The sequence below is a fragment of the Schistocerca piceifrons genome, chromosome 1 (assembly GCF_021461385.2).
Source record: "Schistocerca piceifrons isolate TAMUIC-IGC-003096 chromosome 1, iqSchPice1.1, whole genome shotgun sequence".
NCBI lineage: Eukaryota > Metazoa > Arthropoda > Insecta > Orthoptera > Acrididae > Schistocerca > Schistocerca piceifrons.
In genome coordinates this window covers 114,221,665-114,237,550 of record NC_060138.1, presented here as the reverse complement: position 1 = coordinate 114,237,550, position 15,886 = coordinate 114,221,665, and the positions used below count along the sequence as shown (strand labels likewise).

At 44.2% G+C, this 15,886-nt stretch overlaps 1 protein-coding gene and 1 pseudogene across 1 annotated transcript; both read left to right on the top strand.

Annotated features, from left to right (window-relative positions):
* The first annotated feature begins 1,960 nt into the window (after positions 1–1,960).
* On the top strand, positions 1,961–7,994 carry LOC124785477 (cuticle protein 76-like). Its single transcript, XM_047254189.1, has 2 exons — positions 1,961–2,146; positions 7,516–7,994. Exons 1-2 carry the CDS (start codon positions 1,961–1,963, stop codon positions 7,981–7,983), a joined length of 654 nt encoding a protein of 217 aa, XP_047110145.1. The 3' UTR covers positions 7,984–7,994.
* Positions 7,995–15,136: 7,142 nt separating this feature from the next.
* Positions 15,137–15,254, top strand: LOC124726876 (annotated as a pseudogene).
* Positions 15,255–15,886: the final 632 nt, after the last annotated feature.

The window sequence follows — 15,886 nt, the reverse complement described above, 5'->3', positions numbered from 1 at the left end:
CCACTTTTTTCTCTTTGTGATAGATGGCGCTGTAATAGTCACAAACATATGGCTTACAATTTTAGACGAACAGTTGGTAACAGGTAGGTTTTTTATATTAAAATACAGAACGTAGGTACTTTTGAACATTTTATTTCGGTTGTTCCAATATGATACCTGTACCTTTGTGATTTTATCATTTCTGAGAACGCATGCTGTTACAGCGTGATAACCTGTAAATACCACCTTAATGCAATAAATGCTAAAAATGATGTCCGTCAATCTCAATGCATTTCGCCGTACGTGTAACGACATTCCTCTCAACAGCGAGTAGTTCGCCTTCCGTAATGTTCGCATATGCATTGACAATGGGCTGACGCATGTTGTCAGGCGTTGTCGATGGTTCACGATAGCAAATATCCTTCAACTTTCCCCACAGAAAGAAATCTGGGCACGTCAGATCCGGTGAACGTGCGGACCATGGTATGGTGCTTCGACGACCAATCCACCTGACATGAAATATGCTATTCAATACCGCTTCAACTGCACGCGAGCTATGTCCCGGACATCCATCATGTTTGAAGTACATCGCCATTCTGTCATGCAGTGAAAGATCTTGTAGTAACATCGGTAGAAAATTACGTAGGAAATCAGCATACATTGCACCACTTAGATTGCCATCGATAAAATGGGGGCCAATTATCTTTCTTCTCATAATGCCGCATCATACATTAACCTGCCAAGGTCGTTGATGTTTCACTTGTCGCAGTCATCGTGGATTTTCCGTTGCCCAATAGTGCATATTATGCCGGTTTACGTTACCGCTGTTGGTGAATGACGCTTCGTCGCTAAATAGAACGTCTGCAAAAAATCTGTCATCGTCCCGTAATTTCTCTTGTGCCCAGTGTCAGAACTGTACACGAAGTTCAATGTCGTCGCCATGCAATTCCTGGTGCATAGAAATATGGTACGGGTGCAATCGATGTTGATGTAGCAATCTCTACACCGACGTTTTTGAGATTCCCGATTCTCGCGCAATTTGTCTGCTACTGACGTGCGGATTAGTCGCAACAGCAGCTAAAACACCTACTTGGGCATCATCATTTGTTGCAGGTCGTGGCTGACGTTTCACATGTGGCTGAACACTTCCTGTTTCCTCAAATAACGTAACTATCCGGCTAACGGTCCGCACGCTTGGACGATGTTGTCCAAGATACCGAGCAGCATACATAGCCCACGCCCGTTGGGCATTTTGATCACAATAGCCATACATCAACACGATATCGACCTTTTCCGCAATTGGCAAACGGTCCATTTTAACACGGATAACGTATCACGAAACAAATATCGTCCGCACTGGGGGAATGTTGCGTGATACCACCTACTTATACGTTTGTGACTGTTACAGCGCCATCTATCAAAAAACGAAAAAAGTGGTCCAACTAAAAACATTCATATTTCCTTACGTACTACACGAATATGTAATAAAAATGGGGGTTCCTATTTTTTAAAGAAACGCAGTTGATATCCATTTGACTTATGGCAGCAGGGCGGGCCGTGCTGGCCGAGCGGTTCTAGGCGCTTTAGTCCGGAACCGCGCCACTGCTACGGTCGCAGGTTCAAATCCTGCCTCGGGCATAGATGTGTGTGATGTCCTTAGGTTAGTTAGGTTTAAGTAGTTCTAAGTTCTAGGGGACTGATGACCTCAGATGTTGAGTCCCATAGTGCTCAGAGCCATTTGAACCATTTTTGAACCTATGGCAGCAACATCTAGCGGGTCAACCATGGCGCCATCTGGTTTCCCCCATCTAGCTAGACGAGTTTCGCTCGTTGTAGTTTTTTCATTTGATGATTATTTCGTGAGATATCTAGTGCGGTCACTATCAATGGACCATCCTGTATAGTAGGATTACGGATACGTTTTGCTGCACATTGTAAAGTATGGAATAGTCTTGCGATAGTGGATTTCTGTCGACTAAAGATGCTGATTCTTGATAATGATAATGTTGACGATTATGGGGACGATCCTGATGGCAATAATCGTGACTATGATGACGATCATGATGACGACGGCTATGACGACAATGACGACGACGATGAAACTGACGTTGATGGTGATTATGATGATGATCAAGATGAGATTGGCTGTTTTTATTTAGCATTTATTGTGAAATGTTATATGACAAATACACGATTATAGTCCCCACTGGAAGGCCACATGAAATAAGAGGATAGAGGAAGTCGAAACAGGGACAATACTAGAGGTTCGACCGTAGTTTGGGAGACAGTATCGTGTTGTGGTATGGAAGGTCTAGTTTAGGGGCAGCGTGTGCTCGGGGCAGTGCTGGGAGGTGGGGCGCGTCGGAGGCGCGTGCGTGCCCACGAGGTGAGCCGCGGCCGGACCTTGCGCGCGGCAGGTGACGAAACAGCCAGGCGCGGCCAGACGTATATAAACGCACGGCGTGCGCGCTCCTCTCCAGATTCGCTCTGACCACCACTCACACCATGTACAAGGTAAGAGCGCCGGACCTGCCGCTGCCGTAGCACCACCACTTGGTCGCACTGCACCATAATAGAGCCCGTTGCCTACTTTGGATGGAAACCTGCGCTACCTCTATGTCTCGTAGATCGTGCAGCTAGAAATTGTGCTATGTGCTTCTTTCGTCACATCTCAATGTTTCTGGACCAGCGTATCTTCAGCGATAGCTTGCCACCCACTGAAGACAAGCCGTCGCTTAAGTGGAAAAACTCAACTTCTGTGTCATGTATTTTACTGAAGTCCGATAACCAGCCGCCTGTTTTTCCACATGTCATTTTGGAGTGGTACAATATGACGTTTCAAGCTCTCAAGGAATCTCCTTAGGATATTACCCGCAACAGATATCGAGCACATGTGAAATCACTCGCTTCCATTCCTGACTTTCCCAAAATCAAATCAGACAAATCCCGAGACGGTTCCTCAGATGCAGTTACAACCAATTCGTTTTCCATTCATCCAGTTTAGTTACAACCGCAATGATTTTCCTGAAGAGTAGTCATTCATATCTTTACCTCAGTGAAACCTAGTGATGCAAGCCGCGACTAAGTACGTTTGGATAGTTTGTTTCTTCCCATTCTACTTTTTCAAGATTATTCGATATGCTTCGTCCCGTAAATGAGGTATACCACACACGGCTCAGAATACAGAAAGGATGGACCTGTACGACTATTTACTGGGGATGTGCTGGGAGGAATACAATGACACCATTGTCTTCTTTTGTGAAGACAGTGGTAGTCTTATGCTTCCAACATTCCCAGAAAAATATTCAATATTATGTTCTGAGTATATTACTGGAGAATACTCATACCTGGAGCAAAACTCCTGTCTCTTCTCTTTATATCTCAGTGGTGTGCACCAACCTTCACGTCTGTCATTGACGCACGTGACACACGGTAGTACGACATCTGTCAGTCGATAGTTAGCTTATTGGAACCTGTTGGCGAGAAGCATTTACGCAATCAGTATTTGACCGTCAAGAGGAGATGTGACTGTGAATCGTTCCTGGTTGCCAGACTATCAACCATTCACTAAAGTTACACAGCATTTTATAGATCGAGGCCAGGCGACTGTCCTGATTGTGATCCGCCTGTTGAATATCTCTCCACCTTTATTTTTCGAGATCTCGAATTGCTCAAATGAGTATATGGGCTTTCACTATTCATCTTCCTAGTTTACATAATACCATGAAGACAGTCTACATCCAAGAAGACCATGTAATTCATTATCGTGTATGAAGACAGTCTACATCCAAGAAGACCATGTAATTCATTATCGTGTACAAAGTTACAAAATATATAGCAACTGGAAAAATACAAGTACATAATTCAAGATGCAAAATACGTATTTTTACATAAAACATACTAATCAAATAAAAAACTACAAAATGAATAATACGAAATTTGTCAGAGTTATCTCAAGCAGAATTTGGTGTAAGCTGCAGCTGTCTTGGTATAATTCAGAAGGTCCTCTTGAGTACATTCTCTGGGTGCATCCACTAACAGACAAAAAGATGGTTCAAATGCCTCTGAGCACTATGGAACTTAACTTGTGAGGTCACCAGTCCCCTAGAACTTAGAACTACTTAAACCTAACTAACCTAAGGACATCACACACATCCATGCCCGAGGCAGGATTCGAACCTGTGACCGTAGCGGTCGCGCGGTCCCAGACTGTAGCGCCTAGAACCGCTCGGCCACTCCTGCCGGACACTAACGGACACTTTCTATTATTGCATGAAGACTTTCTATAGTGTTCTGTTGTTTGTGTTTCACCAAACTTACACTCGTCAGTGTCTGTGTGTCCCCATAGTTTCTTATGTGGTCTTGATCGCTCCGCGTCCTTAACAAGTCGGTCCAACGTTTTCAGGTGTCGCTAGACTACTTGGAAGCCCGCAGGCAGAGCTTACTCTAACGGCTTGTGGATCTTCTTCTTATTATAATGATTTTACGGGACTTTCAGTTGGTTGTACTGATTGTGAGTATATGAAACCTCGTCCAAATTTAAGCCTTTTTGGCATGGGTTGAAGAGGGTGACGCTGGTCATTCATCTGTTTGTTCCTTTATTTCAAGCTCAGGAATGATCTGACATTTGGTGGGTCAATAACCGATAAATGTCCACTATATTAGGTCTCAGGAAGCCAGTTATCTTCCTGTAGGTGTCGTTTAGGATCGCATCTACTATTGTAGTGTGACGAGATATTTTCCAAACACAGCAACCGAAAAGCAGGTGACGAATGCTGTCGAACGGAGTACGTTAGCGTCGGGATCATAACAGAAGTGCTCCCGATTGCTAACCCTGTCGAGTGTGACACCTGTCTGATGTCATTCCACGAACTGTGCTACCCAACCGGCTGCAACTGACCGTATGCCGAAAAAATGAATTAGCCAAGCGAAGAGTCGCCTCTTTTTAGAGCTCACCCTGACAATTCTTTCACTCAGCATCAAAGAATATCCATCATAACTTATCTCAGTGTAGAGGTTCACACTAATAATCAACATTGTGCAGGGAAAAGGGAAGGTTTTTGCCTCTATTCAAATTTTCCAAAATTTGGTTCCAAACTCAGTGATATAGTTTGATTTTTTAAAGTTATCCGTCTTCATCACTTTGTAGGTGGAGTGTGGTGTACAAGCGTCGCATTAGTTGGTTGACTAGCAGCCGTGAAACGTACTAATTAATCTACTGACTAACCTTCAGTGTACTGAAGTGACTGTCAATATTGATAGAGCGGTCCCAGTACCTCGCTCTTCAATTTACGAGACTTCTGCCCAATGAGTTCTATGAAGCTTTAGATAAACTTTCTATTAACCATGAGTTTAGGAACCTAGCTACATTTTGGATTGCCATTGTCTTGTGTGGCTACATAGCCTTTAATACCTAGTTGTTCATCATAGATACTATCATTTCTCAAACAGACTTATTTTTTAATTCTGATATTCATCTAGAGATCTCGTGAGTTCTTTTTATTTCCTGGTGCCTGCAAGCTGTTTTGCCACACCCACATGTCCATTAGCAGGTTAATTTTCCGATTTCTCCAGACGCTACTCACTCCTAATTCCTTAATCATTCCCCACAATCCAAGTAATTTGGTCATTGTTACGTTTGGACTTTCCCTCTCTTCTATTAGGGCTTCAGTACACCAACAATATATATCTGCAGTCATTACATTAAATTATTTAACTGAGGCGGAATAATTTATTTCTTATCTATAGGTTTCCATAAATTATTTACAGATATTAAAGTTTGGTGTGAAACATTAAGATAGTGTCGCACGACTGCGCTGTGCGCTACATAATCTATTTTAATAGTTTTGTTCGTAGCCTCTTACAATATTCTTTGGAACAATGCATTATGTTTTCGTGGATGCCAGAGGGGGTGTAGTTGTTTCACAAGCATTTTTCATTCCTTTCCTGTTCTCGACGTTAATTACTAGTGCAGTTTTATTAGTAATGGTCAGAAGTTGTTTTGTACCGTTGCTTTCTCCAGTTAAGTTTGTTTCAGTTCATGGTAGACGGCATATCGGCTTACATGTAAGTTGCTTCGATTGTTTCTAGCATTTGGTCCCAGCTCAATGCCTGTTCTATCATAGATGGGATGTAGCAATTGCCGTGATTTTCCACTGTGTTTCTTCCCAGGTTTTCCGTTTCTATAATGAAATCTACTTTTGACATACTTTTTGAGGCGCGTCGGTCTTGTGACTAGGTTGATGCGGCCGGCCACGTTTTGCTGTCCTGTGCCAGGCTATTCATCTCTCACGCAAATGACCTCGATTACTTCTTGAATCTACTTTTCCCCTCTACAGCTCCCTCTAGTACCTTGGAAATTATTCCGTGATGTTGTAACACACGACCTATCACACTATCAGTTCCTGTAGTCGTTATTCTTCCACATATTCGTATTTTAATGGTGATTAGTAGATTGTTCTAATAAGACCGCCTTCAGTTGTAGCTCATATTATGTTTTCACTTAATTTTCAGCACTGTTCTGTAACACTACAAGTCAAACAGTCCGAATCACTTCTTTACCTCTTGAAAAAGTAACGGAAAATACGAATGACATTCGTTTATTGTGATGACAATCAAATTCATTGCAGGACATAAACTGTAGAAGCAATAAGTATTTTTCACCTTCCAAACTGCACGCAGTCCTTGTAAATATTGCACGAGATGGCATTTCAAGAAGAATAGCAGAGAGATTTTGAATGACACGTATCAACGCTTAGTCTGACTCTTAACGTTTCAGTTCATATTACGTGCCGTGCCGTAATTGCAGGGCGCATCAATAGGAGGGTGGCGTGCCGGAACATGTAACACATGATCCGCTCCATATTGTCGCTCGTGTTTTGTAGGCGCTCGACAACGAGGTGATAACGCCTTGCGCCTGCAGATTTCCACTGAAATGTGTCTATTTTCTGTATATTTGTAGTTTTCGCGCAGTAGTTTCTGAATCCTTGGAGACATGAATAATCCTGTACTGCTGGGACTGCTACTTCACATCGACTCTGAAAGATAAGCCGGGTGGTAACAAGTTATGGCTCAATTTGCTCTGTCCTCTCTCTCTCTCTCTCTCTCTCTCTCTCTCTCTCTCTCTACTTGGGGTTAATGTCGCCTCGCCCCCGATGCTGTGACATGTGCACTTATTTAGTTAAAACAATGAAGTAATCAAGTGCTCACATCTTTTCACGCAATTCTTTTTACATGGATTGGAGCCAAAATCGAGAGTAGACCAAGGAAACAAAATATCTTAAGAAATTTAAAATGCTACACAACTTCTCAGGATAATTTTCATGATTACTTCCCAAGAATTTGTATGGAGGCGGCAATATTGTTGATGATTTATCATTTTATATCAGTGTTTTAAATGTACGTAAAGCAATCCGTCGTTCTTAGTCAGAACTGGTTCTGACTAATCCCATGCAAAGTGGGATGGTCACGGTACGCAGTATGACTACTTGTAAATACGAAGTACGACGCCACCACTGACTGTCCCGTCCCTTACAGCTCGCCGTCTTCGCCGCCGTGCTGGCCGTGGCCCGCGCTGGCTACCTGGCCGCCCCCGCCGCCGTCTCCTACGCCGCCCCCGCTTACGCCGCCTACGGCGCCCACGCCGTGGCTCCCGCGGCCATCACCTCCCAGCACTCCAACATCCTGAGGAGCTACGGCAACCTGGGACAGGTGTCCACCTACTCCAAGACCATCGACACCCCCTACTCCAGCGTCAGCAAGTCTGACGTGCGCGTCAGCAACGACGCCGTCGCCCACGTAGCCGCCCCCGTGGCCTACGCCGCCCCCGCCGTCGTCAAGGCCGCAGCTCCCGTCGCCTACGCCGCCCCCGCCGCCTACGCCGCCCCCGCCGTCGTCAAGGCCGCCGCCCCCGCCGTCGGTCTGCTGGGAGTCGCCTACTCCGCCGCCCCCGCCGTCGCCCACATGACCTACAGCAACGGTCTGGGTCTCGCCTACGCCTGGTAATCTGACCTCACCTCCTGGCATTCTGATGTGTCATGATGTGATGATTCAGAGCACTATATTTATTTATAATTTATTGTAAAATAAATTATAGCATTTTTAACGTGTCCCTTTCTTTGTGAACTCCCTTGTTCCATTCGTTATACACAGACCCTCACAGCCAACACTATTTAGCTCTGACTTGTCAAGCTCTTATTTGTGAAGTGGCTTCAGTCTTCAGCCGGTCACAGGAGTTTTTCATATTACTTAGCACTTTTTTCGCCTCATGGAATGTTTTTTATCGTGAAAAATGCAAAGTCGTATTGTTTTAGCAGTCTATATTAAACTATATGTTACTCCAGACTGGCTAAGTTAGTTCAACGTTGGAGAAAGGCGAGGGAATTTAGCATCCAGTAGGACCATCCCTAGTAAGGCATTAAGTCATTGTTGTGTTGATACCATTGTTCACGTTGATGGCAGTTTTACTACAAGTCTGATACCTGCTGGGCTTTGTTCGATCATACTGCTGATTGTCTTTGGTAGGAGGAGTAACACGATTGGACTCGGCATTACGAGAAAAATGCAGGTGACGCATGGAATTGCGATTTTTCGACACTGACGCTAAAGGCTACGAAAATGGTGCTAAACGAATGTCGTTCCATACTACCTTCAAACAGAGGATGACACCATAATGGCAGGCCCTTGTGACAAGTGAGTGAAAAGCTGAAGGTAAAATTCTGTCAGATATTTACGTTGCATTCATATCAATAAAAAATATCTGCTGGGAGCTAAACCTATCACAGAATACCCTAAACACTGTCACAATCATATTCATAAGACTTTCTGGAGGAAGGATACAGAACAAATACACGTCCGTCGACGTTGAATCATTAGGGACACGTCATTAGCTCAATGACGCAGAAGTGCAAGTGGTAACCGTACATCATCTTATATAGTTAATCATCCGACTGCTTTCATTAAATCAGAGAAACCATGAAAGCCTGCTGACAGGAACGCCATTTGCTGCCCATGGAAGTCTAGTGTTAGCTAAGGAAGCCATCCACGTCACTCTATCAGCTGCAGAGGTAACGGAAGGAACCGCCATTTTGCCAAGTACCAGAGCAGTCCACATCTAAATCTGCATCCATACTCCTCATGGCAAATTAAGGTATGTGGCGAAGGATACTTTGTGTACTACCATCACTTCCCTTTTTTCCTGTTGCAGTAGTGAATGGCTAAAGGGAAGAACCATTAAGCTCGAATCCCTCCAAGTTTAACTTTTGGTTTTCTCGTGAGGTACACGGAAGAGGAAGCAATATATTAGTTGACTCCTCTAAGAACGTACAGTCGTGACTCAGGACGCCTCTCATACGGCGTCTGCCACAGGATTCGCCTGCGCATCTCCATGAGGCTTTAGCGCTTATTAAATGAACCTGTAACGAAACTCGCTGCTCTTCCTTGGTTTTTCCATATGTACTCCGTCAATGAACCAAGACTGACGTGCAATATTCAGGTATTGGTGGAGTGAGGTTTTTGTAATGTGAGAATTTAAGAATCGGCTATGTACACTCATGCTCATAAATTAAGGATAATTGCAGAATGTGGTGGCACACAACGTGGCACTACACAGAACCGGCGCTAATGGCATAGGCACATAGAGAACCCACACGACACAGATCTGTAGGTCCATGGTAATGGTAATAACTTGAGAAAACCGTCCCGAAACACATCTGCTACCAAACGCAACTATTTCCTGCACATGTACCCCGACATCAGTATGGGATATGATCACCATGCACAGTTACACGTACCGCACAAAGGGTTGGCATACTTTGGATCAGGTGGTCGAGCAGCTGCTGGGGTATAGCCTCACATTCTTGCACCAGTGCCTATCGGAGCTCCTGAAGTGTCCTAGGGGTTTGGAGACGTGTAGCGATACGTCGACCGAGAGCATCCCAGAGGTGCTCGATGGGATTTAGGTCTGGAGAACAGGCGGGCTACTCCATTCACCTGACATATTCTGTTTTAAGGTACTCCTCCACGATGGCAGCTCTGTGGGGCCGTGCGTCATCATCCATCAGGAGGAAAGTGGGACCCACTGTACCCCTGAAAAGGCGGACATACTGGTGCAAAATGACGTCCCGATACACCTGATCTATTACAGTTGCTCTGTCAACAACATGCAGGGGTGTACGTGCACCAATCATAATCCCACCCCACACCACGACCTCCATACAGGTCCCTTTGAAGGACATTAATAGGTTGGTATCTGGTTCCTGGTTCACGTCAGATGAAAACCCGGCGAGAATCACTGTTGAGACTATACCTGGACTCATTCGTGAACATAACCTGGGACCGCTGTTCCAATGACCACGTACTGTGTTTTTGACACCAGGCTTTACGGGATCTCCTGTGACCAGGGGCCAGTGGAATACACCTTTCAGGTCTATGGGCGAAAAAACCATGTCTTTTCAGTAGTCTGTAGATTGTGTGTCTGGAGACAGCTGTTCCAATGGCTGCGGTCAGGTCCCGAGCAAGGCCTCCTGCAGTACTTCGTGGCCATATGTGGGCACTGATGGTGAGATATCGGTCTTGTTGTGGTGTTGTGCACTGTGGACGTCCCGTACTGTAGCGCCTGGACAAGTTTCCTATCTGCTGGAATCGTTGCCATAATCTTGAGATCACACTTCGTGGCACACGCAGGACCCGTGCTACGACCTGCTGTGTTTGACCAACCCCCAGTCGCCCTAGTCACTCTACCCCTCATAACGTCATCAATATGTGTTCTTTGAGCCATTTTCAACATACAGTCACCATTAGCACGTCTGAAAACGTCTGCACACTTACTCGGTGCACCGTACTCTGATATGCACCAACACACCTCTGCGTATGTGGACTGTTGCCAGCGCCACCATGCGACGACTGCAGGTCAGATGCACCGCAAGGGTCATACCCCGAGGTGATTTAAAACCACAAACCACCCACCAGAGCGTTGTTTCACCATGTATCAGCATTATTCTTAATATTTGAGAATGAGTGTATATTACTCCAGTCCGCAGCTCGTGGTCGTGTGGTAGCGTTCTCGCCTCCCACGCCCGGGTTCCTGGGTTCGATTCCCGGAGGGGTCAGGGATTTTCTCTGCCTCGTGATGACTGGGTGTTGTGTGATGTCCTTCGGTTAGTTAGGTTTAAGTAGTTCTAAGTTCTCGGGGACTGATGACCATAGCTGTTAAGTCCCATAGTGCTCAGAGCCATTTTATATTACTCCATATCGAGCGTGCTGGCACAGAGGTGAGACAGTCTACTCGTTTTCGGAAGGACAACGGATCAAATCCGCGTCAGATCGCGTTTTCAGTAATTTTCGTATACTTCTGCAATCGAATCTGTGCTCTCTACCTAAAAAATCGCCATCTACGGGACCTTAAATTCTAATCTTCTTTCTTTCGTATTTTACCTCACGCCATTCGCTCCATGTTGTCATGATTGCTACTGAGGAACCAGATCATGTTATGATGAAAGGCAGGGTATCGCAATGTGGATGACAACGACCAGCAATGGCTTACACCAACTACGCTGCCATGTCGCTCCAGTTTTATTAACGGAGACAAACAATTTTATACTCTGCCATATAGGTCACGAATATGTGGTATATAGTTTCTTCTCTAGTGAAAGGATACAGGAGAGCATGGTGATAGTGTTGTACAAATTTCAGTATAAAATATATTAATTCGGTACGTTTTATCTTGTGACAAATCGCCTCGGCTACCAAGACATAAGGAGTGTATTCAGTACAGCTTCATACTGTGGACTAGTGAAGAAAATACTACCTTTCGGAATATCTAGTATGTTACGTCCGTAACTGACAAGCTAGCGTTGTATGATGCAGCCTGGTAACAGGCTTGTTTCTCTCCCAGGAGAGACGTATGAAAGTGTTGAAAAAGCTGATCTGACGGATGCCTGAGGACAGTCGCCAAGTCTCGCGAAAGTCTCCTTTCAGAGTTCCAAGAACCAGCAGCAAGAAAGGAATATACTAGAATCCCTAGAATTGGATCTTGTGGAAACTCGAGGGCAGTGTTTGTCTCATTACAAAGCTACAGAGCGTTTAAGCACACATTCTTGCAGCACTCCGCGCGACAGTGGATGGGAAGAGACAATATCCTGTGCTACAATGGAATACAAGTTCTGCAGTGCACTACACACTGGTTAGCAGAGTACAGACGTAGGAACGGAAAACACAAGGAAGAGACAGGAATAGTAAAAAAATATTCGGAACAAATATGATAAAGATAATGGAAGAACTAAAAGATGACTATTTAAATTTGCGGATTAACGAATTCCAGGACAGTTCACTTTCTGCTAAAGGAAAAAGCATATTATCAGCTGGCATGAGGAATCTAATTTAGCTTCTGCCAATATTAAATGGTGATCGAGGAAAATAAAGTTTACATACATTTAAACAAGAACTTGTATGATAAAATTTATGATAGCAAGTCACTGTGACGGTCCAGCTATATTGTTCGTCCAGAAGGCTTTTTTAGTTCCTCTACTAAGTTATAAGACTAGGACGATGTTGCTGAACGACAGAATTAAGCTATATGTAGCAGATAAATTTTGTACAAAATGTATAGATTAATTTTGAGAATGAAGCCATGATATGATCCATGTAGACTGTATTCTTTTTTTTTATCTACCCTATTGGCCAATTTCAGCCTTTGGACATTTTGATGCACTTATCTTGAGCTTCTCGAAACATTTTATAATATATCACTGGTACGTGTGGACAGGAATACAACCTATTTCTGTGCAAGTGTGTCACAAAAAGAATACACTATTGTACATGGTCTCTACCACTATCATATTCATAAACCACATCGCAGACCGGAAGTCTAGAATGTTGCACCCCTAGTTCGTTTAGCTCGTAATTTGGGCTGCAGTCATTACGTTTCACACGTGTCCTACTACGTACATGATCTCCGCAACATTACCTTCCAACAAGATAACGCAATATTACACGTTGCCCGTGCTGTTTTAGGTTACCTCGATACAGAGGCTTCTTTTCCTGTGCCAACCTTTTCATCACCCACCTTCCAAACTATTTGCTGGATGTATTCCAATCTCTCCCTTCCTCTACAGTTTTTACCCTCTATAGCTCCCTCTAGTACCATGGAACTTATTCCCTAACGCTTTACAGATGTCCTATTATCCTGTCCCTTCTTCTTGTCTGTTTTTTTTTTTCATACATTATTTTCCCCGCCTGTTCTGCGAAGAACCTCTTCTTCCCTTACCTTATCCGTCCACCTAATTTTCAACATAATTCTTTTGCACCACATGTCAAAATCTTCGATTCTCATCTGTTCTGGTTTTCCCACATTCCATATTTCACTACCATACAATGCTGTGCTCCAGACGCACATTATCAGGAAATTTTTCCTCAAGTTAAGACCTATGTTGATACAGCAAATTTCTCTTGGCCAGAAAAGCCTTTTTCGTCAGTGCTAGTCTGGTTTTTATGTCCTCCTTACTCTGTCCGTCGTAGATTATTCTGCTACATAGGTATCAGAATTTCTTAACTTCGTTTACTTTGTGATCCCCAATTTTGATGCTATCCTTTCACCTTGAATTTTAATTCCATTCTTGAACCTTTCTTTTATTTCTCTTATTACTTCTTTGATACATATAAATTAAACAGCAGCGGCGGAAGACTATATCCCTGCCTGATAAGCTTTGTAATCCACGCACTTCGTTCTTGGTCGTCCACGCTTTATTACTCCCTCTTGGCTCTTGTACGTATTGTATATTACCCGTCTCTCCCTATAGCTGAACCCTGCTTTTCTCATAATTTCGAACATATTGCACCGTTTTACACTGTCGAACGCTTTCACCAGGTCGACAAATCCTTTGAACGTGTCTTTATTTTTCTTCAATCTTGGTTCCATTATCAATCGCAACGCCAGAATTGCTTGTCTGGCGCCTTTACCTTTTCTAAAGTCAAACTGATCGTCATCTAACACAACCTCAATTTTGTTTTTCATTCTTCTGTATATTTTTCTTGTTAGCAATTTGGATCCATGAGCTGTTAAGCCCATTTGGCTATAATTCTCACTTCGCCGGCTCTTGCTGTCATCGGAATTATATGGGCGATGTTTTTCCTAAAGTCTGATGGTATATCGCCAGTTTCATACATTCTGCACAGCAGAGTGAATAGTCGCTTTGTTGTCACTTCCCCCAATGATTTTAGAGATTCTGATGTAATGTTCTTTATGTCTTCTGCCTTATTTGATCTTTTCCGAAGCTCTCTTAAGTTCTGATTCTAATACTGGATCCATTATCTCTTCCTTGTCGACTCCTGTTTATTCCTCTATCACGCCATCAGACAAGTCTTTCCCCTCGTAGAGACCTTCAATGCACTTTTCTACCTATTCCCTATCTACTCTGCACTCAACAGTGGAATTCCCATTGCATTCTTAACGTTGCTCCCTATGTATGTCTTACTATTTTTGTTTCACGATATTTACTTTTGCTTGTCCTTATGTTTTGTTGTGTGCAGCCATTGTCATTTATCATTCCTCACAATTAGTTACGAACAATGCAAACTAAATATTATTCACTGTGTCGTCACTATATAAGTACGAATTATTTGTGTGTCCACTTAAAAATTAGTCTTTTGTCACTATGTAATCTAATATGGAACTCATTTTTGAAAGGTAGATCACTTTGTTATGACCGCTGTCTCCTGTGAGAAGCGTCGCCTGTTACACACGTGAATGTTCGCCGTGCAGACGAACCATCTTCGTCAAGGCTTCTCCAACGCAGTCGTTGCTATCAGGCTGCCTGAAGGCGCTGCGAGGAGAGATCATAGTTGCATAACGACCTTCCAATTTCGTGTTGCTTCTCCCCGTCTGCGAATGGCTGTCTATTGTTTCTTTTCTGGTAAATAAGGTTCTCGACGCTGTTCGACCAGTGTGACTATCCTACACTGTCACGGCTTCCTCTCAGACGTGTTTTGTGTTAGAACAGGTGACTTCAATGACTAGTTGCGTAGCTGAGCAGTTTGGTGCAAAACCACCGTGGTACGCACTTTATTGCAAGTGGCACAAGAGTGACAAGCTACAGAACTGTTATCGACAGCGGGACTAACGAAATGTTCGAAGTATTAACAGAAGAGCTTCGTGTCAAATGGCAACGGCCTTGCCGCAGTGGGTACACCGGTTCCCGTCAGATCACCGAAGTTAAGCGCTGTCGGGCGTGGCCGGCACTTGGATGGGTGACCATCTGGCCCGCCATGCGCTGTTGCCATTTTTCGGGGTGCACTCAGCCTCGTGATGCCAATTGAGGAGCTACTCGACCGAATAGTAGCGGCTCTGGTCATAGAAAACCGTCATAACGACCGGGAGTGGGGCGTGCTGACCACACGCCCCTCCTATCCGCATCCTTCGCTGAGGATGACACGGCGGTCGGATGGTCCCGATGGGCCACTTGTTGCGTGAAGACGGAGTGCTTCGTGTCAAATAAAACGCCTTTCGACGAGATTCAGTACCCATACCTCGGTACCTCCATAGATCGCCAGATCGTATTGCTGCAGTCTACTGAAGCAGTGAAGAGTTGTCGGTGTTCTGTTATTGAAATTTAGATCACAATATGAACTGATAAACATACACCCCAAACTAAATTAATTACACTGAGGTGACAAAAGTCACGGGATACCTCCTAATACCGTGTCGAACCTCCTCTTGCCCGGCGTGGTGCAACAACTTGATGTGGGATGGGACTCAACAAGTCGTTGGAAGTGTCCTGCAGAAATATTGAGCCCTGCTGCCTCTAAAGCTCCGTAATTAGGAAAGTTTTGCAGGTGCAGAATTTTTTGCACGAACCGACCTCTCGATTATATTCCATAACTATTCGATGAGATTCATGTCGGGCGGTCTGGT

Excerpts from the sequence above, each read along its gene's own strand:
- LOC124785477 (XM_047254189.1), top strand. The coding sequence starts at position 1,961 with ATGCTGATTCTTGATAATGATAATGTTGACGATTATGGGGACGATCCT. Across the intron at positions 2,147-7,515 it reads GTTTTTATTTAGCATTTATT|CTCGCCGTCTTCGCCGCCGT; the intron begins GTGAAATGTTAT and ends CGTCCCTTACAG.